The sequence below is a fragment of the Mustela erminea genome, chromosome 5 (assembly GCF_009829155.1).
Source record: "Mustela erminea isolate mMusErm1 chromosome 5, mMusErm1.Pri, whole genome shotgun sequence".
NCBI classification, from domain to species: Eukaryota; Metazoa; Chordata; class Mammalia; order Carnivora; family Mustelidae; genus Mustela; species Mustela erminea.
The window spans coordinates 132974654-132998746 of record NC_045618.1 but is presented as its reverse complement, the minus strand read 5'-3'; the positions used below and the strand labels follow the sequence as shown (position 1 = coordinate 132998746).

Sequence of the window (24093 nt, the reverse complement as noted above, 5' to 3'; positions counted from 1 at the left end):
GTCTGCAATCTCTCTCCTGCTCCTGCATTCGGCAGGTGTCCATAAACACTCCACTGCTCCCCAGCCCCGAAGGTTGTTATGTGTGCTAACCTATAAGGACGCCTGTGGCAGCTGAGGCCTTGAAGACAGGTTATAAACATTAATTTCCTAACTCTTCCTTTCTTTTTTTTTTTTTTTAAACACAATACGAGCAAACAAGGATATTTACTCTTTGACCCCGTGTGAAACCCAGTTAACGTCTTAGAATAAACTTGAGAATATATTACCTGTCAGAAAATTCACAGTAACCCAAGCTAAGATGCCTGAAAGAGAGAGAAAAACAGATATTGTAACTCAGAGCATTCCCCTCTGATCTTCCCTGACCTCATTCTTGTTCTTTTTCTCTAAAATTTTGTCTAAAACACACATTTTCCTTTTCCCTATTCTTCCATTTCCTCTTAGCCCATTCCTCCTTGCTTATTTGTTTCTCCTTGTTTAGTTCCTTTTACTTCCACACCCTCATCCCTGTTCCCAGTTCTTTTAATCACATCTTTTATTAACTCTAGCCCTCTCCCCTCAGAACATGTATTAACACTTCTCCCACCTTCATAAGATCCATCCATGATGCTAACACTGTCATCTGGTACCAGGAAAGGTGACTTCTTGAAGAGTTCTCTTACCTAGAGAAAAAGGGAAAAACTCTGGATTCCCCAAGGCAATAAAGAAGATTTCCATATTTTGGCTGTATCTTATTAAGCCTTAAAAAACTACACTCTTTATTTCCCTAGATAAAATTTTAGCAGAACATTCGTTTTCCCTAAAAAACTAGAGAAAGAACTACAAAAGCCATTCCTGGTTTCTTGTAAAAACAAAAAACGTAGGGATTCCTCTGACTTTAAAATAAATCTCAACCAAACTATCGAAATGTATAGGTGAACTAGACTTAGAAGGCATATATTTGACGCCCTCCAGCTCAAATCAGGATCCTGTCATTTAAAAAAAAAATACCTTATTAATACTGCCTGGGCATGAAGCTAGGAGGACCCTTTCCCACTTGATTTCTTAGATGGCAAGATAAACGGATGGTAGAGAAGAGTTGGGCCTGGGCAGCTCCTGAGGCTACAGAAACATTTCTTCTACTTTCACACCAAATTCTTCAGGCCTTTGGCCGTGCTCATAAAGGGGGCTCATGTCCATAGGCTGGGGTACTCTGCTGTCAGCCCCTGTTAGATTCTGGCACACGGCTAAGGCCTCAAGAGTCCACAGACACCCCAGTTCTAGATTTATTTATCCTGTTTCAGAAGATGGGAATGGACATCTCACCCACTCTTGACTCTCCATAAATAAAGGTCAATGACATGGGTGTTATGTCTTATTTTTTTATATGATTATCATGAGGCAGGGGAGACTTTCCAAACAGAACAACTCTGGTCTGCTGGCTGTTCTCATTCCTGACAGGATGAAACACCTCCTGTGAGGACCTCTGGACTCTGTTTCACCCAGGAAAAGCCAGTCAAGTGATCTATAAATAAGCTTTTAAAGCGAAAACAGATGAGCAAACAGGAATAAACACAGTGAGAGAGTTTTCCGCTCTTGCCCTCTCCACTCTTCTCCCCCTGCCCACAGTTTATTCCTAATACAGAAGCCAGAGTGGTGCTTCTTTACTTTTTTTTTTTTTTTAAGATTTATTTTTATTTATTTTAGAGAGAGAGAGAGAGTGCCCATGTGTTGGTGGGGGAAGGGGAGAGGGAGAGAATCTCAAGCTGACTCCACACTGAGCACAGAGCCCAAGGCCAGCTCAACCCCACAACCCCGAGATCAAGACCTGAGCTAAGAGCTGGACCCCTAACCAACCGAGCCATCCAGGCATCCCCAGAGTGGTGCTTTTAAAACAGATGTCATATCCTGCCTCTCAGCTCAAGACCCTCCAGTGACTTCCTTCTTAGGGAAAAAAAAAAAAAAAAACCAAAGTCCTTGCCTTTAAGATCCTACATGATAAACCCCTCATGTCTCTCTGACCTCATCATCTACTTCCCTTCCATCACTCACTTCCCCTTCAGCTGCAATGACCTTCAGGATGCCCTTCTTTGAACATACCACACACATTCCATGCTTTAAGCCTTTGCACCTGCTATTTCTTTAGCCTGGAATATTCTTCCTACAAATGTCTTATATAGCTGGCTTCTTTATTCTTCTCAGGTCTCTGATCAAATGCATCTAATCAGTGAGGTCTTTCCTGACCATCCTGTTTAAAGCAATATCCCTCCACACCAGCACCAGCACTCCCTAGCTGACATTCCCTGTTTTTTTCTTTCTCCATATCACCTACAGTACCTGAAATACTTCATAGTGAGTTCTTTGATTTCTGTCTGCTTACAACTAGAATGCAAGCTCTCCAGGACATAGACTGATGTCAGTTTTTGCTCCCTGCAGCATGTCCCCAGGAACTTCACTGGTGCCAGTACATAGTAAGCACTCATGTGCTAAATAAATGAGTAAATGAATGAGGAATCAGGATTCAGATTCTCATGCAGACACAGTAGGCAGCTTGTCCTTGGATAAGGGACTTAAGCCCTCTGTGCTGATAGTCACAGGAAAATGGATTTTGAGCTCTGAATTAGCACACATAATAATCATTTTTTGCTGTTCTTTTTTAAAAAAGACTTTATTTATTTACTTGAGAGAGAGCACACACACATGGGGAGGGGCAGAGGGGGAGAGAAAAGGAAAGAATCTTGAGCAGACTCCCAGCTGAGTGCAGAGCCTTACTCAGGGCTCGATCCTATGACCCTGAGATCATGAGCTGACCCAATACCAAAAGTTGGACTCTCAGCCAACGGAGCCACCCAGGCATCCCAACTGGGATTTTTGTTACAATGGGATCCCACCTATAAATATTCTTCACAACATGTAATTTAAATCTTACTAGTTTACAAGTTTTTTTGCAAAATAAATGTTCAGTAATGTTAAAAATTTTGAGTTTAAAAAAGCTTTTGACTGGGGCACCTGGGTGGCTCAGTGGGTTAAAGCCTCTGCCTTCGGCTCAGGTCATGATCCCAGGGTTCTGGGATTGAGCCCCACATCGGGCTCTCTGTTCGGCGGGGAGCCTGCTTCCTCCCCCTCTCTCTCTGCCTACTTGTGATCTCTGTCTGTCAAATAAATAAATTAAAAAAAGAAAAAGCTTTTGACTTAAAGTTTTTATCTGAACAAGAAGTTGAAATGGACAAATGGCTAACAGACATATGAAAAGATGTTCAACAACTCTCATCATCAGGGAAATGCAAATCAAAACTACAATGAGATATCATCTTGTACCTGTCCGAATGGCTAAAATAAAAAACACAAGAAACAACAAGTGTTGGGGAGGATGTAAAAAAGGGGGGGGGACACTCATGCACTGTTGGTGGGAATGCAAACTGGTACAGCCACTGTGGAAAACAGTATGGGCGTTCCTCAAAAAAAACCAAAACCAAACAAAAAAACCCCAAAAACCAAAAAAACAAAAAACCCTACCTTACAATCCAGTAATTGCACTATTGGGTATTTACCCCCAAAATACAAAAAAACACTGATTCAAAGGGATACAAACACCCCTATGTTTATTGCAGCATTATCTACAATAGCCAACTATAAAAGTAGCCCAAGTGTCCTTTGACAAATGATGGATAAAGAAGATGTGGTATATATAAATGATGGACTATTACTCAGCCATAAAGAATTAAATCTTGCCATTTGCAACAACATAGATGGAGTTAGAGTATAATGCTAAGCATAATAAGTCAGAGAAAGACAAAACATATGATATCTTACTCATACGTGGAATTTAAGAACTAAAACAAAGAGACAAACAGAAAAACACACTCTTAACTATAAAGAACAAACAGATGGTTACCAGAGGGGAGGTGAGGGGGCATGGGTGAAATAGGTGATGGGGATTAAGGGTGCACTTAACACGATAAGCACTGAGTAATGTTCAGAATTGCTGAATCACTATATTATACACCTGAAACTAGCATAACACTGTATGTTAACTATACTGGAATTAAAATAAAAAATTCAATTAAAAAAAATTTTTATGATGGGGCATCTGTGTGGCTCAGTCATTAAGCGTCTGTCTTCAGCTCAGGTCATGATCCTGGGGTCCTGGGATCAAGCCCCACATCAGGCTCCCTGCTCAGCAGGGAGATTTTTTTTTTTTAATCTTTAAATCTTTAAAGATTTTTTTTTTTAATCTTTAAAAAAAAACTTTATGCTGAGAGAAAGAAAACACATAAATGAAGGAACATAAACTGTGTAATTACATTTATATGAAATGTAAGAACAAGCAAAACTAATCTACAACAGTAGTAAGCAGATCAGTGGTTGCCTGACTTTAGGGGAAGGGAAAAACGAGTGCAAAGGGGTATAAGGAAACGTCTATATCTGTCAAAATTCATTTAATGGTACACTTAAAACATACAAATTTTAAGTTCTACCTCAATAAAGTGGGCTAAACATAATTTGTGATTCTGCTTTAACAAGGTAGGAGAATCAAGAATATCATGGACAGAAAGTCCTTTAAACTTTAGGAAAAGCTGTATAAATTCAAGAGCAATGGTTAAATATGTAAATAAGCAGCTAGAATAAGAGCACAGTTACCCCAGCGCCTTAGCCATGGTGGAATACTGAAGGCAGCCGTCACACACTAAAGAGCTAAAAACCCACAAATAAAATATTCACATGGGGAAAAAGAATCATCCAAGATGCAAAAAACTTCAAAAGTTACCTCAAAAAGCAGAGCCTGGGCTTTCTGTTCAGGCAGTAAGCGCAGTCCCGCTGTTGCCTTCAGGACCACTGGGGTTCTTTTCCAGTGACTTCGGGGGATTGAGTCTTTCGCCACCTCTAGGAGTCCTTGAACAGTCTCAGCACCCTTCAAGAGAGGTGACCTACTCATCCAGTGAACAGTCATTTAGGGGCACTTGTCTCTTCCCTTAACATGTTCTGGGGGTATTAAGAGTGAGGCAGCAGAGGGCTCCAACCACTCTCTGCTCTAGAGGAGAAGAAACCCAGAGAAGTAGGCTTCTTTGAGGGAAAATCCATTTAATTTTGATTGAGTAATAACAAAAATGATTCTGTTATAGCATGGTCATTTTAACTGTTATTTTGTGTCTCATAAATTAGCTTGAGGCCAGAAAGTTAGGTATAGTAAAGAAAACACTGGATGTGGAGTCAGAAGGCTTGCTTGCTAGCCCTGTGGCTTAACAAAGGGGCTTCGTTTCCTCCATATATATATAAAAATATATATATATGAGGGAGATACACCTCAGACCACTAGAAAACCGGTGAATGCATTAGATGAGGCAGAGTGTGTGTACTTGCCACACAAATGCTGGTATACAGAACACGTCAGGTTCATATCTGCATCACTAGTATCTACACGCAGAGTAATAGCAGATTCTCAATTTATGAAATTAAAAACCATTATTTTAAATCCACTGTTTCCCTGAGTGAACATCTAATCTGACAACAGGCTGCCTCTAAATCATTCTAATTATTAGCAACCACAACACAATCTTCTCTAAATGTCAAAATCAGTTTCTGATAATGTAGTTTGCTTTCAACAGCTCCTAATTTTCTGATGCATTTACCACTTCATAACAGTATGCTGAGAAAATAAACTTCTTCTCAGTTCTTCAAGTTCAAGCCACTTTTTCTTAGACTATATTCTTAAGTTATCTTTACACACAACATGGGGCTCAAACCTACAACCTCTGAGGCATGTTCTACCAGCTGAGCCAGCCAGATGCCCCAAGGTATTTTTCCCCCAAGCCATTTTTTTTTCCCCCAAGCCATTTTTAATATAAGGTTTTCCTTTGGTCAATGATTATGCTTATAACACAGAACGATACCTTCACATTTGCTTCCAAACTTCAATATTCTGCTTTGTTCTATTTCAGTGTGGCCTCTGACACAGTGGGTGTAGCACATTATGGGTGCTCGAATGTGAAATACAGTGACGACAAAACTCTCCATTCATCCTCTAATAACAAAGATTTTTGTTTTCATGAGTTTTTTGCCTAATTTCCAGAGTACAGACATGCACGGTCTGTCCCAGACCAGGGTACTTGGAAACGAAGTTCATTGGGTCCACGTTGCCTCAACCGCCCTGCTGATACCTCACACTCAAAGAGAACTCCATGTCCACCTCCTGCATCCTCACTCATCAATGCAGTTGACAGCTTCCACTCAAAACCTTAAACAGTAAATACAAAGGGAACGAGCTCTAGAAAGGTGGCGTCATCCCTGCATGTCCACCATCTGTTCCAGCTTCCTTCTGCCTACGCCCTGGTGAGCTTGGGGTGTATAATTTCTGGCATATAGCTGAGGACAGAAAACTGGTCTTACACAGGGTCTCAGTATCAGCAGTGAACAGCACGAGATATTTAACAGCAGCTGTGCGGTAAAATTATCAAAGCATTAAGAATCTAAACATCTAATTGTAAAAAACTCACCTGCTTTGGTTGATCTACAAAAGCAGAAAGTCCTGGCTTCACAGATTCAAAGATTTCCCCTTCCAGAATTGGAAGCTGTCCTATTTTGTCCATGGAACAAAACAGAAGTTAGTTGGCTAATTACCAAAAGTTAGGCTGCTTTTGATATTGGGCTCTGTATCATATGACCCACTAGATTAACCTGCTATTCCTCCAAGCCATCCCAAGTAATCCCACCTGTGAGGAGTGGCTTGCAGGAGTATTGAGTAGGGGGACAAAAGATGACAGGCGATTCTCAAGAGTCCCTCTGGCATTTCTCAGGATGAACACCTAGCTCCTACTGCTGCCCCTAGACTCTATGTGTAACTTGAGAACACTGGAAATTCAGAAAAAATTCATCTTCAAGGTCCCCTGATGTCCTTCTCCAAGGATGGCAGTGATCCTCTCTCAAGACCACTTCTAATATTCTCCATACTCTGACCCTAGAGCATCAACCACCTTTAGAGAAAAGGACAAATTAAAGCTATATTTCTTGGACATATGGGTTTCAGACTACAGGCAACCCAGATCTAATCTCCCACTGAATTAAACCATATATTCAATGACAGCCCAAAATCTTCTCTGAAGAAAGACATTCAGTAGCTGTAAATTACCATAATTCATATCGCATTCACTCAGCACATTTGTTTCTGGAAGGAGATGCTGAAGTGTGGATTAATAGGCACTGGTGAGGGTACCAGTTGAACTTACCTGGTATTTTCTGCACAAAGGTGTAAACATGAATTCGCGTTCCAGTGCTCCCTGCATCAAACATAATTCCATACAATGTGCTGGCACTGACATTGATGGGGCACATGGAAGACAGGAAGACACCCTCAAACCAAGTCTGCTGGTCTCTGTGGAAGACAGTGCTGCAAACACAGGATGCCACCAGCATGAGAAAGGCTGCCCCCCAGGTAGTGGCCATTCTCTTCCCAAGATGTGGTGAGTCTAGGCTTTTGTTGCAGAAGCAGTGCTGGTCATTCACCTGCAGTGGCTTATAGGACAAAGAAACACATGGTTAGGCCAACTGGTCTTTTGTTTATACCTGTAAAGGAAAAAACACCCACTACAGAAATCCCACCCCTTCCCCCAAGGTGCTCCTTCTCTATTTTTCCTAACCAGCACAACAAGCTAGACCAGGGTAACACAGGCTCCTAACACCTTGTTCTGAAGAGTATCTTGTTGCAAAAAGAAAAATGGGATTTAAAATATATTTCCCCATTGTCTGGTTTCAATTGTAGGGTGGGATCTCTCATACTCAAGGCTTTCTCTGCCACTCTGCTCTTATTATTGAGTCTAATTGTCTTCTTTTCCATTTTGGCAATTTTGTCTCTAGATCATACACTTAACTCTCCCTCCCTTTTCCCTCACCTTTGTTTTTGTTTTTTTAGATTTTTTTTTTTTTTTTTTAAATTTGACATACATGGGGCTTGAACTCACAACCCACAGATCAACAGTTGCACGTTCCTTCAACTGAGCCAGCCAGGCTTTTGGACACTACGGTTTTAAAAAACACAAGTAGGCAGAGAGGCAGGCAGAGAGAGAGGGAGAAGTAGGCTCCCCGCTGAGCAGAGAGCCCAATATGGGACTCGATCCCAGGACCCTGAGATCAGGACCCCAGCTGAAGGCAGAGGCTTAACCCACTGAGCCACCCAGGTGCACCCCCTCCTTTGTTTTTGATTGATATAAGAGGTTTCAATTTCTGAATTAAAGTCATAAAGTTACAAAGAAGTTAGAAAGTCACTAGCATTGGGGTGTCTACAGCCTCTAAAATTCCAGCTACTGGACCACTACCTGTGACCAATAATATTGCCAGTGGCTTGTACATGCAATCGCATTTTAGGGAAATCAGCTTAATTTAAAAACACTTAAATAGACCATTGTGGTTTTTTGTTTTTTGTTTTCTTTTAGTTTATTTATTTAAGAAATCTCTACACCCAACATGGGGCTTGAACTCACAACCCACAGATCAACAGTTGCACGTTCCTTCAACTGAGCCAGCCAGGCTTTTGGATACTACGGTTTTAAAAAACATCCTTCACAGGGGCGCCTGGGTGGCTCAGTGGGTTAAAGCCTCTGCCTTCGGCTCAGGTCATGATCCCAGGGTCCTGGGATTGAGCCCCACATCGGGCTCTCTGCTCCGCAGGGAGCCTGCTTCCTCCTCTCTCTCTGCCTGCCTCCCTGCCTACCTGTGATCTCTGTCTGTCAAACAAATAAATAAAATAAATAAAATCTTAAAAAAAAAAAGTCCTTCACAGGTTTCAGGCCATGTTATCCCAGAACTTAAGGCAGTTGGGGGTTCCTGGCTGGCTCAGTCAGTTAAACATCTGACTCTTAATTTCGGCTCAGGTCATGATCTCAGGGATATAAGACCTGACCTGGCATCAGGCCCCACATTCGGCATGGAGCCTGCTTAGGATTCTCTCCCTCTCCCTGCACCCCATATCTTTCAAAAAAAAAATAAAAAAGACAAAAAAACAAAGCAACAACAACTACAACAAAGGACCAAAAAAACACTTAAGGCAGATGGGCAAATGAAGCCAGAGAGGTTCAATGACTTGCAAAAAATCCAAAAGCAGGTCAATAGTGAAATCTTGATTAGAAACCAGTCTTCACTCTTGCCAACCTTTCTTCTTCTCTGATTTCAAAAGCCTCCCTTATGGCAAGTTACTACTGCCTTTATTTCTTAATATGTTCTTAGCAAAGACAAAAATCTTAGCATTAGTGCTTGGCTTTAATTTCAATCTGTGTATCATGGTAGGTTGGATACAAATGATGCTGAAAACCTAGAGTAGGGTTACATGAAAAAAAAATGTCTCCTGGATGAGCTGTATTGTCTTTGCTCTAGACTTCATTACCTTCTGGTATTCATAAAGAATGCTACACCAATTCTCTAACATTTGAGGCTTCCTTAATTGCCCTTTACGTACTTTGCTCAAAACAGTTTTGAGTGTCCTGTTTGAGCTTTCATCTCTGGACTTCTCCTTATGTAAACAGGTGGTTAAACAAGATCTAATTCCAAAGTTCCCACTATACAGTCCCTTGATTTCCAACAGAATAACTGAGTATATCTGGAATATAGACTGAGGATTCTCAGTCATTCTCAAGTTTGTAACGTCCTTGGGTTCATTTTATCAAAATGTTTCTCTTCCCAAAGGTGAGATATTATATAAAATAATGTAAATGAAAGCTAATTGCATTTGGGGTTTAAACTATTTAAAATAACTACAGTAGTTCTGAGGGAGTAAAAGGCAGAGTTAGAATAATCAGTTGGAACACAATTCAAGGCTGGACTTCTACTTGATAGTTAAGAATAAAGGTTTTGGCTAGGAAAAAACCAAAAACCAAAAACCTTTTATAGAGTCTCAAAGGAAACTTTACCCCAGCAAAACAACACTGAAGTAGGGGAGCTGCTTGGGCAGATTCATACTCACATTTTAAATCACTCCCTTTGGCTGATTCTTCTTTCACAGCAAACAGGCCAGTCATGTAGATCAATCTAAATAACTGAAAACAAAAACTACCCTTTCAGATTCTCTGAGTATTAATGGACACTTGCTTTGTCCAGAGGTCAAGACATACCCAGTCTCTGGTCCCTTTTTCCCTCGGGAAGAACAGTTAAGGCGTTCCAGTCACCAGCCTTCCTCTACCTGTGTCCAGTTCCACACAAGCTTCTCAGGGCTCACTCATATTTTCTCTATTATTGTGGTTTCTGAAAAACCTCTCCAGCTTCGATTTCCATTAAGCAAACATTTGTTTTTCTTCCAAAAGAGATTTCAAGGGGGAAAAAAATGCATGCTAGGTATCTGTTTTCATGGAGTGAAAAAGTGCAGAGTCATACCAGGTGTTCAAGAGTAAATAAACAGTAGATTTTAGAGAAAGTAAAGGGTGAAAATATCCAGTACCTTCTGCTTTCAATCCCTGTTTTCTAACACCATTTCTAATGTCATTTTTCTTTAAGATTCACTAAGAATGGTATTAGAAAGGCTTACAATTGAGAATATATAGAATGGCATCCTTTTTCATGTGACCCCAGCCCACAAAGTTTGCTCATTTTGTCGTCTTTGCTCTAAATGTCACCTTCTAGAGAATTTCTCTGTCTACTTTATTTAAAATTGCAACCCACCGGGCCACATGCACTTCTACCTTCTTTCCCTGTTTATTTTTTTCCATAGCACTTTCCATCTTCTGTATAATTTATACTTTAGTGTTTTTGTTTTTTTTCAGATTCCCTGCTCCCTGCCATCCTCAAGTGAGCTATCTATGGGTGGGAATTTTTGTCTGTTGTATACACTGATGTGTTCCTGGCACTGGAATGGTGCTAGCACACAGTAGGTATTGAATAAATACTCTGAAAAGATAAACAGTGACCCAATAACTCAGGCACTGAATCCTATCCATTTATAATAGCTGGCTTCTTTCCAACAGGAGATTAATTACCTACCCTTTGGAAGATCACGATTTCAAACCTCCACGAGGCAGGATTGTTTTCCCAAATGTGTCAACTATATATTTTCTATGCTACTCAAAATAAAGCAGCTAGTCAAGTTTACTTCCTACAGACTGGGGAGAACACACATTCGTGTACTGAAATTCATTCCTCTCAAAACTGGTCTTCTCCACATCTCTTGCTCACTTTTGTCTCTTCACCCGAACAAAGTCCCCTCATCAATTCTTTTGAGACCTTGGTGCCAGCTAGTGTTTGTCACTGTTCTCATTTCCCTCCAAGGTCTTTTCAATATATCTTTGTCTCTAGAGTAAACACTAATACTCCCTAGGCACCCTCCCTAGAGTTTCACACTCTGGAGTCCCTTCTTCGTGTCACCCACAGACAGACAATCCCACAGAACCTGGGTCCCATTTGGGTGCTCACCTGCTCATGTCTGCCTGTTCCCCATGAATCCTTGCTTTCGCTGTTGGTTGCCTTTTGCTCGTTGCCCCTATTTCAGCCCTTCTGAATCAAGCGAGCTTCAGGAACCACATTCACCTTTGTGCTAGTTTGCAAATAACTACGTGGCGTTTTGTTAACTCATTCCCTTCTTGATCCTTCGCTCCTCCCTTAGTCACTTTTTTTTCTGGATACACATGATTGTCTGGTTCATCTACTTTTGTGAGAGTTAACTGCCAACTAGTGGCATTATTGCTTGTAGGGCCAAAGTTGCTCAGGAACTGAATTCTGTGTTTTTACACAGGACATTGATTATCTACTAATGTTTTTATATTATTAAATAACATTATATTTATAGTTACAAAATATGTAACTACATAATAATGTTATCAATTCCCTACTATTTCATGTTTTTACAACCTTAGCCCAAGAGTAGGAAAGTTAACTGCACTCCTTGATAGCTTCTATCCTTGTGATTTAGAAAGCTGGGTATTAAACTGTCTAATTAACAAGCATTTACTGAATGTCTAATGTACACCAGACGCTGTGCTAGCTTAGATACAAAAGAGGAATCAGATACAGGCCCAGCTCTTGGGGCTTCAGCTTACTAGAAGAAAAAGAGCAACAGCTATAATGTACATACTGTGGGAAGTTCTCTTATGGGAATATGCAGAATATTACAGGATTGGACTTAAGAGGAAAGTAACTCGTCTCAGAAGGGGAAGGGTGGAGGTAGAAGGGAGAGGCAGCTCCTTAAGGGATAAGAGGCCTGAGCTGAGTCCTAAATCCGAGGTAGGAATTAACCTGGTGAAGTGACACAAGGAGAACCCTGAGAAACTTTTAAGTATTAAACAGATGCAGTACAGAGGACCAGAATAGAGCACAAGTGTGAGAAAGGACCTGAGGGCACTGAATCAGATTTCAAAAAAGAGCGGACTTAATTTCATTTAACAGTTCCATGGTAACACCTGCCTGTTAATTAAATCTTTCTATTCCCTCCCAAAACAAATATTAGTATTGACTGAACTGAATAAGATGACACAGTATTTCTCAACAGTTTAAAATAATAGAATGGGACAGATGACTTGAAAGTTCCACCAGAAAGTCTTAGGGAAGCTCCCACTGCCAATTCTCCTGAGCTCCACAGAGAAGTTGGTTTTTAACATAGTTAAAAATTAGACATAATTCAAGTTTAAAATGTAACCAGAATGAAAATTTTAAACAATAAGCTGAACTACAAAAATGGATTAGCTAAACCACCCAGAGCACAAGTTAGTCAAGCAGAGCAAAACCAAGACTGGTCTAATTAGTTAAGTCTGAAACAGATTCAGCACAGTGAGCAATGCCTCATTTGGGAATATAAGTTAGGACCTACATACCCAATACCAGGGACCAGGAGCCCTAGAGCACTCTGCTATCTGAATGGTGACTAAGATGAGGGTACATGATTGCTATCTTTTGTATATTGTATATCAATTAAACTCAAGTCCTAAGCCTGGAACGTGTTAGACATCAGTAAATTTCTCATGAATAGACGTGGTACGATTGAGTTAATAATATCTGGAGACAAAAGCATCAGGAAGGGGGTGCCACCTTCCCCAGTGTCTTACTCTGGCTATGTATCACATTCCCAGCTCCCCATTTGAATCTTATTTATTCACATATTCATTCATTTAGTCATTCCAAAAACTACCAGTTGCCCAGTGCTACTTACAAGTATGGCACGCAAAGATGAATCATCTTAGACCTGCCCTTTAAGAGAATACAGGAAACAGGAAAAAAAAAAACCAACAACAACCATGTGTCCATTAACTACCTCTGTAAAGTTAAAATGTGACAAGTAGCTCAGTTACCATGCTCTGAGACTTCAAAGCAGGGAGAGATTATGTCTATCTGGAATAACTGAGGCTTTGCGAAAGAAATGGCATTTGAAGAGGGTCCTGAGTAGGGGCATTGAGACAGGAGAGGAGTGGTTTTCATGAAACAATGATTTAAGACATGAAGGTAGAAAAGGGATGGAGGCCTCTGGGGAATAGCGAACATACCAGTCTGACTAACTGTGACAGGAAATAAAGTTGGAAAGGCAAAGTCAGGTCAGACAGTACAGCACATCAAATACTTGAGTTTAGACGAAACTCTGTAGGCAACGGGAAGCCACTGAAGACTGTGAGTAAGGGAGTGTCACAAACAAGAATCTGGCTGTTAGATGTAAGAAAGACTGAAGCGGGGAGACTTAGTAGGCTCCATTCCAGTGTCTAATTCTACAAATGTTCCCTGCTGCCCACTAAGTGCGAGGTGCTGGAGAATTAAATGTGAATAAATGGACGTTTTGATTCAAGATGCTCAGTCTGGCAGAGATGGCATAGACACAAATAACTACACCTTCTTAAGTTAATCATAAAAACACTAAAGGAACCCCAAGTCTTAAAGGACTAACTCTACCTACAGGACTAGGAAAGGCGTCATGAGATGACATTTGAACTGATAATGCACAATGACCAGAACTACATAAATAATACAGACATGTGGATAAAGACCAGAGGGACTACAAAAAGATGAAAAGAGGTAAGTATACTATGGATGGTTTGATTTCATTTTTTGATTTCCTCAAAAATTTCTGTCATACAGATTTCAGAAACAAAACAAAAACAAAAAGTAGACTGTAGTGGAAAAGTATAGAAGAGAGGGTTAGCATTTAATGCAGAGGAAAGACTGTGGTCAAAGGAACACAGACTGAGCTAATAGTAATAGCGGCTGTGACATTAATGCTTGCCAGGCACTGTTAAGTATTATATATATATTATCTCATTTAATCTTACAAAACCACTCTGTGAGGTAGGTTCTGTTTATTAACATCCCCATTCTAAAATGAGAAAACTGAGGCATAAGAAGCTAGGTAAGACCACATAGTAGCAAGCAAAATTAGTCAGAAATCAAACCTAAACAGTGTAATTCCAGAGTTTACAGTTTTAACCAGTAGATCAGCCAGGGAAGGGTTATCTAGAACAACTCCAGAGAAAAATGGATATGGGGATGGGAGGAGAAGGTAGAGCAGAGAAGAATGATCAGAGATGAAGCTGAGAAGTGAGACCGGCATTGAAATGCAGAAGTCTTACAGTAGTTTGATCTCCTGCCTATACATGACCTGCCTATACATGACTTTTGATCTCTGTTCTGCTGATTCTACCTTCATTACATTCCCAGAATCTGACCATTTCTGATCACTCATTGCTACCACCTTGGCCCAAGCCACCATCATCTCTCATGTGATTTACTCTAATACTGTCTTAGCACTTCTCTGCTTTTACTCTCACTCCCCTGGAGTCTATTTTTAATAAGCAACCAAAGCCATCCTTTTAAAATATGTTACAGCAGGTCTCTCCTCACAAAATCCAACAACGTCTTCCCATTTCCCCCAAAGGAGCAATATTCTAACAACAGCTTTCATGGATCCACTTACTCTGCCTCCCCTGGCCCCCGATCACCTTATTCACTCCCCCAATACTGACATCTGCATGCAAGTCAAACTTGCCCCTGCCTAGGGTCTTGCCCTAGCTGTCCCTGCTGTCTGAAACATACATCCACTTGATGAATTCCTGCAACTCCTCCATATCATTGTTCAAAGGCTACTTTCTTATTGAGACCTAGCTTTAATACTAACCTCCCTCCCTCATGTGTCCCTTACCTCTGCCCGCTCTCTCAATATCCCTTACTCCGATCTTTTTCTGCTTTCTATTGCACCTCATCACACTCTAACATGTTAGTTTATGTATTGTCTATTATCTGTGTTCCTCTGATAGAATATAAGCTCCTAGAGAGTAGGAATCTTTGTTTACTGATGTAGCCCAAGCACCTCACTTACTCAATGGAAACTGACAATAGGAATAAATTGCAAAGTGATATAAGAAGGAAAAGGAAAAAATGGGGCACCTGGTTGAGCATTTGTCTTTGGCTCAAGTCATGATCTCGGGGTCCTGGAATCAAGCCCTGCCTCAAGATCCCTGCTTAGCAGAAAGTCTGCTTCTCCCTCTTCCTCTGTTCCTCCCTCATCCTTGTACTCTCTCTCTCAAATAAATAAAATTTTTAGAAAAGGGGGAAAATAATATATACTTATATAAATAGATTTTAAGAGAATTAATAAATGCCTAATCTAGTAATACTGTTTTAGGAGAAACAGTAATTTTATATTTCTGAATCTATTAGTTTTATAGCTATACTGAATTTCTTTAATCAAATACACTGTTAAAATTGTGATAAACTGAAGTAACTTACCCCCCCCAAATCTAAAGGGCACTAAATATCATTTACATTGTCTAAGTTCTCTGCTATTTATCAAACCAGTAAGTATTTGGGATGCTGCACATTGTTTACCTACTGTAGCACAACAAATAATCTCAATACTTAGTTGCTTAAAACAATAATATACATTAATTATCTCACAGTTTCTGTAGTTCAGGAATTTGGGAGTGACTTAATTGGGTAGTTCTGTCTCAGGGTTTTTCAGGATACTAGAGTCAAGATGCAGGCTGGGGCCACACTCAACTGAAGGCTTGACTGACGCTGAAAGCCCACCTCCAAAATGGTTCACTCAGTGGCGGAGAGCTGATGCTGGTTGTTGGAAGGAATCCTCAGCTGCTTCCAAGTGGACTCTCCAAAGAACCTTGAATATCTTTACAACATGGTGGCCGGCTCCTCTAGAGTCGGAAATCCAAGAGAGAGCAAGGCAGAAGCAGCGATGTTTTTTTATGACTTAGCCCTTATAAGTCATTCATTATTACTTCCCCCATATTCCATTGGTCCTACAGACCAACCCTGACGAAATGTGTGAGAGGACAGGCATGAATACTAGGAGGCAAGGATCAGTGGGAGCCATCTGAGAGGCTACTGCAAGTTATAACCAGTATTTGCATAATATTTTGTGTCCATCCCTTTTTTTTTCAGTTTATAAGTATTTCTATTAACGGAGCTTATACTCTTCTTGTTTTAGGAACTACATGTTATTCCAATGATATTAACTCTAAAAAATTAAAAACAGAATAGACTCAATTTCTCTGAAAATATCATATCCTACCACTTGATGCTTTTCATTTTTTTGCAAAGATTTTATTTATTATTTGAGAAAGAGAGTGAGTGAACACAAGCGTGGGAGGCGGGCAGAGGGACAGAATCTTAAGCAGACTCCATCCACTCTGAGCCTGATGTGGGGCTTGATCTCATGACCTGGAGATCACAGCCTGAGCCAAAACCAAGAGTCAGATGTTTAACCAACTAAGCCACCAAGGCACCTCTCATCCCAATATTTTACTTAAGGAAAAGCATTAAAGTCAGAAAAACTACAACTCATACAACATCCTGCTTGTTCCTAAGGATGAAAGGAATCTAAATACTTCAAAAAAGTCAGATATATTTAGGAAAGAGAAGGGAGAAAATAAATGACCCACTATATATATATTTTTTAATTTTATTTATTTATTTATTTGACAGAGAGAGATCACAAGTAGGCAGAGAGGCCGGCAGAGAGAGAGGAGGAAGCAGGTTCCCTGCTGAGCAGAGAGCCCGATACAGGCCTTGATCCCAGGACCCTGAGATCATGACCTGAGCCGAAGGCAGAGGCTTTAACCCACTGAGCCACCCAGGCGCCCACGACCCACTATATTTGTTAAGATTTTAACCATCCATTAATAACTGAATAATAAACCTAACAGTGAAATGAAATGCTCAATCAAGGAAAGTATAGAGTGAAAATAATTATATTAACAGAATAACAACTTTCTTCATGCTATATATAGAAAGAAAATTTCCAATTGGACAATGGTAGCATTGATACTTAGGTACTAAAGAGATATCTGGTAGAAAGGGATAAGACTGACAACTGGCACAGATAGGAAAACCACTGAAAACCTTTATAACAAGCATTTTCCGAGCATCAACAAAATGAAAAGGGGTTAATAAGTAATCAGCTTGTTTTAGAATGCTGCCAAAGAGCTGTAATGAGACTTGCAAGCATGGAAACTACAGGGGAAGAGATGCAACAGGGAGAACTTTCCAACAGCAGGAGTTGTGCTGGCCGTGAGCAAAGGATTCTCGCCCCAAGGGCCCAGCTCAAGTCTGACGACATTGTCCCAGGCAGATTCACAGATCAGAAGGCTGGATGAATGAGATCTCTTTTAACGTCTCTCCAACCCGAAGACCAAATACTCCCAATAAAGGAATCAGAGTTGGTACATTGGTAGTTACCAACAAATATAAAATCCTTTCCTATAAACAGATCACTTCTTTCTGTACTTCATTCCATTTTAATCAAAACATTAGACAAGTGTTGCAAAGGCAGATTCTATACAATGAAACTATTTGGGTGTTATACCAAAATGAGATCAGGCAGTGCCTGACTTCATTCTTCATTGTTCCGGACTTGACTTAGCTACAATAATCACTGCCTGGGGAAAGAAAGCTGTTGCTCTTGCTGTGTCTCTCTCTTCACAAGTCACAAGGCCTTTTCTTACCCATTCATTGGGTAAGAAATTCATTTTCATACCCTTTACACAGGAAGAAACTACCAGTCAGGAGAGAGTTAACATAGCCCCAGTGAGCAAATATAATAAAAACCTAAAGTGACAAACTATTTCTACCATCAAACCCATATCTACTGTGGGAGTCATTCATGTTCAGGAGAGTGATTACAAGGATCCACGCCCTTTGTCACTGTTTACACTGGAATTTGTGGGAAGAGAAATGAAAACTCATTTTCCCTTTCTTGTTACCAACTGAAAAACATCTACTGCTTCAAATATGTTAAATCAAAATGACAAAAGAGAAAGACTGAAATATTATGATGATACCTGATATTTATTTATTTATTTATTTTAAAGATTTTATTTGTTTATTTGACAGACAGAGATCACAGTAGACAGAGAGGCAGGCAGAGAGAGAGAGGGAAGCAGGCTCCCTGCTGAGCAGAAAGCCCGATGCGGGACTCGATCCCAGGACCCTGAGATCATGACCTGAGCCGAAGGCAGCAGCTTAACCCACTGAGCCACCCAGGCGCCCGATACCTGATATTTAAAGCCAGGAATAGAACTACCACATAAGTACATTTCTTCAAATGTGTCTAAAATGCTTCCCCTTAAAATAACACTTTTATTTTAACAATGTTGGCTACAAATACTTCTAAAGTGACTTATGATTCAGGGTCATGATTATGATCATCAGTTATATTTTTCTACAAACCTGGGATGCCTTTAGGGGCCACAGTTCTATAGGACTACTTGCCTGTCTGCCACCAAATGGTCCCAGATTGCCACGCTTCCTGAGCTAGTTTTCCCTGACATCATGCTATGTTATCACTGATGAGCGTTGTCATACACGTGATTTCTTCAACAAGCTGCCATCGCTTAATTTTTTTAAATCTTTAAAATCAATGGGATGTAAATCAGAGAGCCATAATTATTAGACTTTTATGTCAACTTATGCAAATGAGAGCCTGTCCAAAGAATAAGGAGTGTAGACCTTGTGACAGGTCTTTTAGTGGCTCAGAGATCCCTTTCCATCGACTATGAGCTCCCAGGAATAAGAGAGCAGAATGTGCAGAAATGTGACCTCTAGAAAAGTGGGGTATTACTTTATATTGGCTACTTACCAATTATTTTCTTTTTCTTCTACGCATTCCCCTTTGTTTCCTTCAACTAATGTGCCATTTTTTCAACCTACAGAAGATGGACATGGATAATTGTAAGAGCAAAGTTCTCTCTTGTCAGTATGCTTATTTTTGAGGTAGTATTCTCTTTCCACATTCATTTCTAATCTGTTCAGTCTCTGGAAACCAGATCACCACACTCATCTCCTGACTGACAGTCTAGTACTCTTGGCCTCTTTCATACTTTCTTCTCATTCAAACTACGACCAAAGCCACTCTTATAAAATGACTTGTTTATAAAATCCATAACAGCAAAAGGCGGCAAGTCACACGTCCTCTAAAAGCTAGTGTATATTTTTGTATAAATGTGTGTGTGTCAATGTATGGGGTGTACTAAGGAGCTAATCCATAAGTGAAGTGGATAAAATCTAGTTTATGCACTTAATGGAGTCCTTTTTTTTTTTGCTGTGAAGAACTCATATAACAAGTTGCATGTTCCACAGTGTGATCAAGAGGGGCCATTTACTATTACTTGTATGAGTACATGGTTTCAGGCACCAAGCCAATCCTAGTCCTATGTACATACCCAGAAAAACTGAAGATAAGGACTCAAATATTTCTGCACCAATGTTCTTTACAGCATTATTCACAACAACCAGAGGTGGAAACAACTTAAGGGTCCATCAATAGATATGTAAACAAAATATGATACATATATTCAATAAATATTATTTAGCTATAAAAGAAGAATGAAGTTCTGCTGTGCCTGGCTGACTCAGCCAGAAGAGCATATGACTCTTGATCTCAGGGTCATGAGTTCGAGCCCCACATTGGGTGTGGAGATTACTTACGTCAAACAAACTTAAAAAAAAAAAGGAATGAAGTTCTAACACATGGTACAATATTGATGAAACTTGAAAACATTATGCTAAGTGAAAGAAGCCAGATACAAAAAGATATATATGATTTCACTTATATGAAATATCTAGAACAGGTAAATTCATAGAGACAGAAAGTAGATTAGAGGTTACCAGGGATTGGGGGTGGGGAGAATGGGAGTTATTGCTTAACAGACTGAGTTTCTGTTAGGGGTGATGACAGAGTTTTGGAAATAGTAGTGATGGTTATAAAACACTATTAATATAATTAATACTACAGAACTGCACACTTAGAATGGTTAAAACAGCAGTTTTTATGTTATATATTTTACCTTAGTAAAAACATTTTTTTAAAAAAGCAGATGCAGGGGTTCCTGGGTGACTCAGTGGGTTAAAGCCTCTGCCTTTGGCTCGGGTCATGATCCCAGCATCCTGGGATCGAGCCCTGCATCAGGCTCTCTGCTCAGCGGGAAACCTGCTTCCCTTCCTCTCTCTCTGCCTGCCTCTCTGCCTACTTGTGATCTCTGTCTGTCAAATAAATAAATAAAATCTTTAAAAAAAATAAAAAACAAATAAAATAAAATAAAAAAGCAGATTCGGGGGGAGCCTAGGTGGCTCAGTTGGTTGAGCACTGGACTCTTGATTTCAGAAGTCATGATCTCAGGGTTGTGAGACTGAGCCCCACATCAGACTCTGTGCTCAGCAGGGAGTCTGCTTGAGATTCTCTTTCTCCCTCACCCTCTGTACAGCCCCCTTGCACACAGGTGCTCTTTTTATCTCTCTCTCTCTCTCAATTAAATAAATAAATCTTAAAAAAAAAAAAAGGCAGATGGGGCCACATGGCTGGCTTAGTCGGTTGAAAATGCAACTCTGGATCTCACGGTTGAGTTCAAACCCCACATTAGGCATGGCGCTTACGAAAGAAAGAAAAGGAAGGAAGGAAGGAAGGAAGGAAGGAAGGAAGGAAGGGAGGGCAGGCAGATGGAAACAAATGTAAGATCATAAGAGGAAAAACTTTGGCTATGATTTCAATGAAACAATGGTTATGCCAACACTCCATCCTTTGGATATCTAACAGGTACGCAGCCAATTATGATTTAAAATCTGAAGGTAGTACTGATACTCAGAAAATATCTTTAAACATTTGAACTTACACAGTATCTTCCATTCTCCCAGAATGTTAAACTTACCTATGCAACATAAATCTGAAAATTACACATCCAAGAGAGGATTCAAACAAGGTTATAAATTCTAACTATCTAGCCCCCAAAGCAAACATTTTCAAAATATTTTGTTCATTACAAAACACACTTCTCCCAGTATACCTTTGGAATTCAAGGATGGAATGAGTGATATCTACCTCTAAGCATGCAATCTTGACATTTCTACTAAGTTTTCCTTTAAAACACTTAATATTGTATGTCAATCATTGAACTCAAGACACTTCAAACTAGCATCTCCAAATGCCCCCTTTTCCTTGGCACCCATGCCCCCCAACACACACACACACACACACACACACACACACACACACACAGAGGCTAAATGGATTCTCTTTTTTATTTCCTATTTCTGTAAGTGGCATCACAGAGTCCCTAATTCATAACTCCAAATCCTTATCATCTTTGAATTCTCCACTCTCATACCTTCTGTATTCTCATCTGTTATCAAGAACTGGTGATTCTTCCTTCACAGTATCTTTCCCATCTCATTCTTTTCCCACCCACCCCCCCAGTAACCTGTTAGCACCTAAATCCTGGCCTTTATTGCTTCAGACTTGGACTGTTACAGCTTCTTAACTGGTCTTCCAATTACCAATATCTCTATTCTCAAATCCATACACAACTGTTTCATCATTCTCCCACTATATTTTAACCCAAAGCATGTCACAAATTCATTTATCTTTGAACATTATACAACCCACCATATATGTTTAACTCATGTCTGTTGAATGAATTAATTAATGCATAAATCACGTCACTCTCTTTAAAACTTTCATCAATTTGGGACACCTGGGTGGCTCAGTTCACTGAGCATCTGTCTTTTGATTTCAGTTCAGGTCATGATCTCAGGGTTGTGAGATGGAACCCCATGTCCAGCTTTGCACTCAGTGGGGAGTCTGCTTGAGATTCTCTCCCTCTCCTTCTGCCTCTCCCCCCTACTTGTTTGCTCCCTCTCTAAAACAAATAAATATATCTTTAAAAACAAAATAAAATAAAACTTTCATCAGTTTTCCCAGTGTTCGTAACAGAAGGTACAAACTCAAATACCTAACCACTTACTGGGGCCAAGCAAGAAATAGAAGTGAGTAAAGGTGTAAACCAACAGGAAGTGGTGGGGACTACGGCAAGCTAGAGAGTACATAACCCATCTAAATGGAGAGTTGCTTGCTGCTGCCACAGACTGCTGCTGTGATAAACTACAGCCCCAGTACTGCCAGGTCTTCTGATTTTTTTTTTCAAAACAAACTGAAAGCACAGATTCCTGTGTGGAATCTGGTTTTTAAATAGTGACAACTAATTCCACTTTAAAAAAACCACAAAAGCCACTGTGTACACTGGCAAAACACACCTATGAGTCAAATCCAGCCTTCAAGTTTCAAGTTGGTGTCTCTGCTTTGTAGAACAAAAGACACACTCCCTGTCCAACATTTGAAGTTCTTCACTGTGAATTCCCAGGCTACCTTAACCAAAGCTTTTTTGCCCACAACTGTCATATAAAGAACCCTCTGCTCTGGTCTAGCAATTCTCAAACTTTAGTATGTAGCAGAACCACCTGGAGGACTTATTAATACATAGGCTGGTGGGCCTCACTGCCAGCATCCTGATTTAGCAGGTCTCCAGTGGGGCCCGAGAACCTCCATTTCCAATTTGTAACAAGGTCCCAGGTGATGTTGATGCTACTGGTCCATGGACCACACTTTGGGAACTACTGCTCTAGTTAAACATCTCTTTGTCTCAAACACACACTGAATTTTGCTCACATGATTCTACCTTTCCAGAAAGCCTTCCCTCTTCCTTTCAGCCCACCTTCTGTAAGCTTTCTCTGTAAGAGCTTTTCATGTCCCAAAATTCCTGCAGCACTTATGCCATCTCCCCTTTGTCCATCTCTGCTTGGTGTTTTTTTTTGTTTTTTTTTTTTAAGATTTTATTTATTTATTTGAGAGAGAGCGAAACAGGATGAGACAGGAGAGGGTCAGAGGATGAAGCAGACTCCCTGCCGAGCAGGCAGCCTGATGCGGCACTTGATCCTAGGACCCCAGGACCATGACCTGAGCCAAAGGCAGTTGCCAACCAACTGAGCCACCCAGGTGCCCTGTTTGGTGTTTTTTATTGTAAGCTGTTTGTATATTGGTGTCAGTGAAGCTGTGCACTCTCACAGATCAATGCTCAGGTCAGTACCTTATACGCCTGACTATAAGCCACTTGAAGGCTTGAACTCCTCAAGCTGTCAGGTAGCATGGTATACGGATGGTACTCATTAAAGGTTTTTTTTTTTTTTTTAAGATTTATTTATTTGAGAATAGAGAGCGAATGAGTGAGAGAAGGGGCAGGGGAAGAGAAGTAGAGAGTGGGAAGCCAGATGTGGGGCTCAATCTTACAACCCTGAGATCAAAGCCTGAACCAAAACCAAGAGTTGGACACTTAACTAACTGAGCCAGCCAGGCGCCCCCCCCTCACTAAACATTTCTTAAATGAACATCTGACAGATTCATGACACCGAAGTGCAAATAAGTGAGACTGAAATTTGAGTGTGTAATTTTTCTTAGAGAACTTTTAGTCCTGTGTAAAGATTTTGTCAGAATGGACAGATAATAAAAATTGGATACTTTACAAATAAATTGCTAGTGGTAATAATTATATTATATATAAAAATAAAACAGTTAATGTTTTAAAAAAATCCATAAAACCCTACTTTTAAAATTGATAACAGTAAACCCGTGATCTCCAGAATTTCTTATCCCTTGCGGGGGTGTGAACTGGTCAATATCACAATATAATACCTATTTAAAAGAATTCTGGGGCACCTGGGTGGCTCAGTGGGTTAAAGCCTCTGCCTTTGGCTGAGGTCATGATCCCAGAGTCTTGGGATCGAGCCCTGCATCGGGATCTCTGCTCGGCAGGGATCCCGCTTCTTCCCCCCTCCTCTACCTACTTGTGATCTGTCTGTCAAATAAAATCTTAAAAAAAAAAAAAAAAAAAA

At 40.2% G+C, this 24093-nt stretch overlaps 1 protein-coding gene across 10 annotated transcripts in view; it reads right to left on the bottom strand.

The window, feature by feature from the left end:
* Positions 1-24093, bottom strand: part of ENTPD5 (ectonucleoside triphosphate diphosphohydrolase 5 (inactive)) — a 50067-nt gene that overhangs the window by 13667 nt on the left and 12307 nt on the right. For 4 of the 10 annotated variants that reach the window (XM_032344967.1, XM_032344966.1, XM_032344971.1 and 1 more), the window contains 7 exons: positions 19016-19082; positions 9926-9998; positions 7200-7485; positions 6471-6550; positions 4745-4888; positions 584-659; positions 267-302 (listed from right to left, as the gene is read on the bottom strand). In XM_032344967.1, coding sequence (XP_032200858.1) covers positions 267-302; positions 584-659; positions 4745-4888; positions 6471-6550; positions 7200-7416 — 553 coding nt within the window. In that variant the 5' untranslated portion in view covers positions 7417-7485; positions 9926-9998; positions 19016-19082. Of the gene's footprint in view, positions 1-266; positions 303-583; positions 660-4744; positions 4889-6470; positions 6551-7199; positions 7486-9925; positions 9999-11364; positions 11737-19015; positions 19083-19598; positions 19684-24093 lie in introns of those variants that run through there. The other 6 variants (XM_032344975.1, XM_032344974.1, XM_032344970.1 and 3 more) reach the window with 5 other exon arrangements.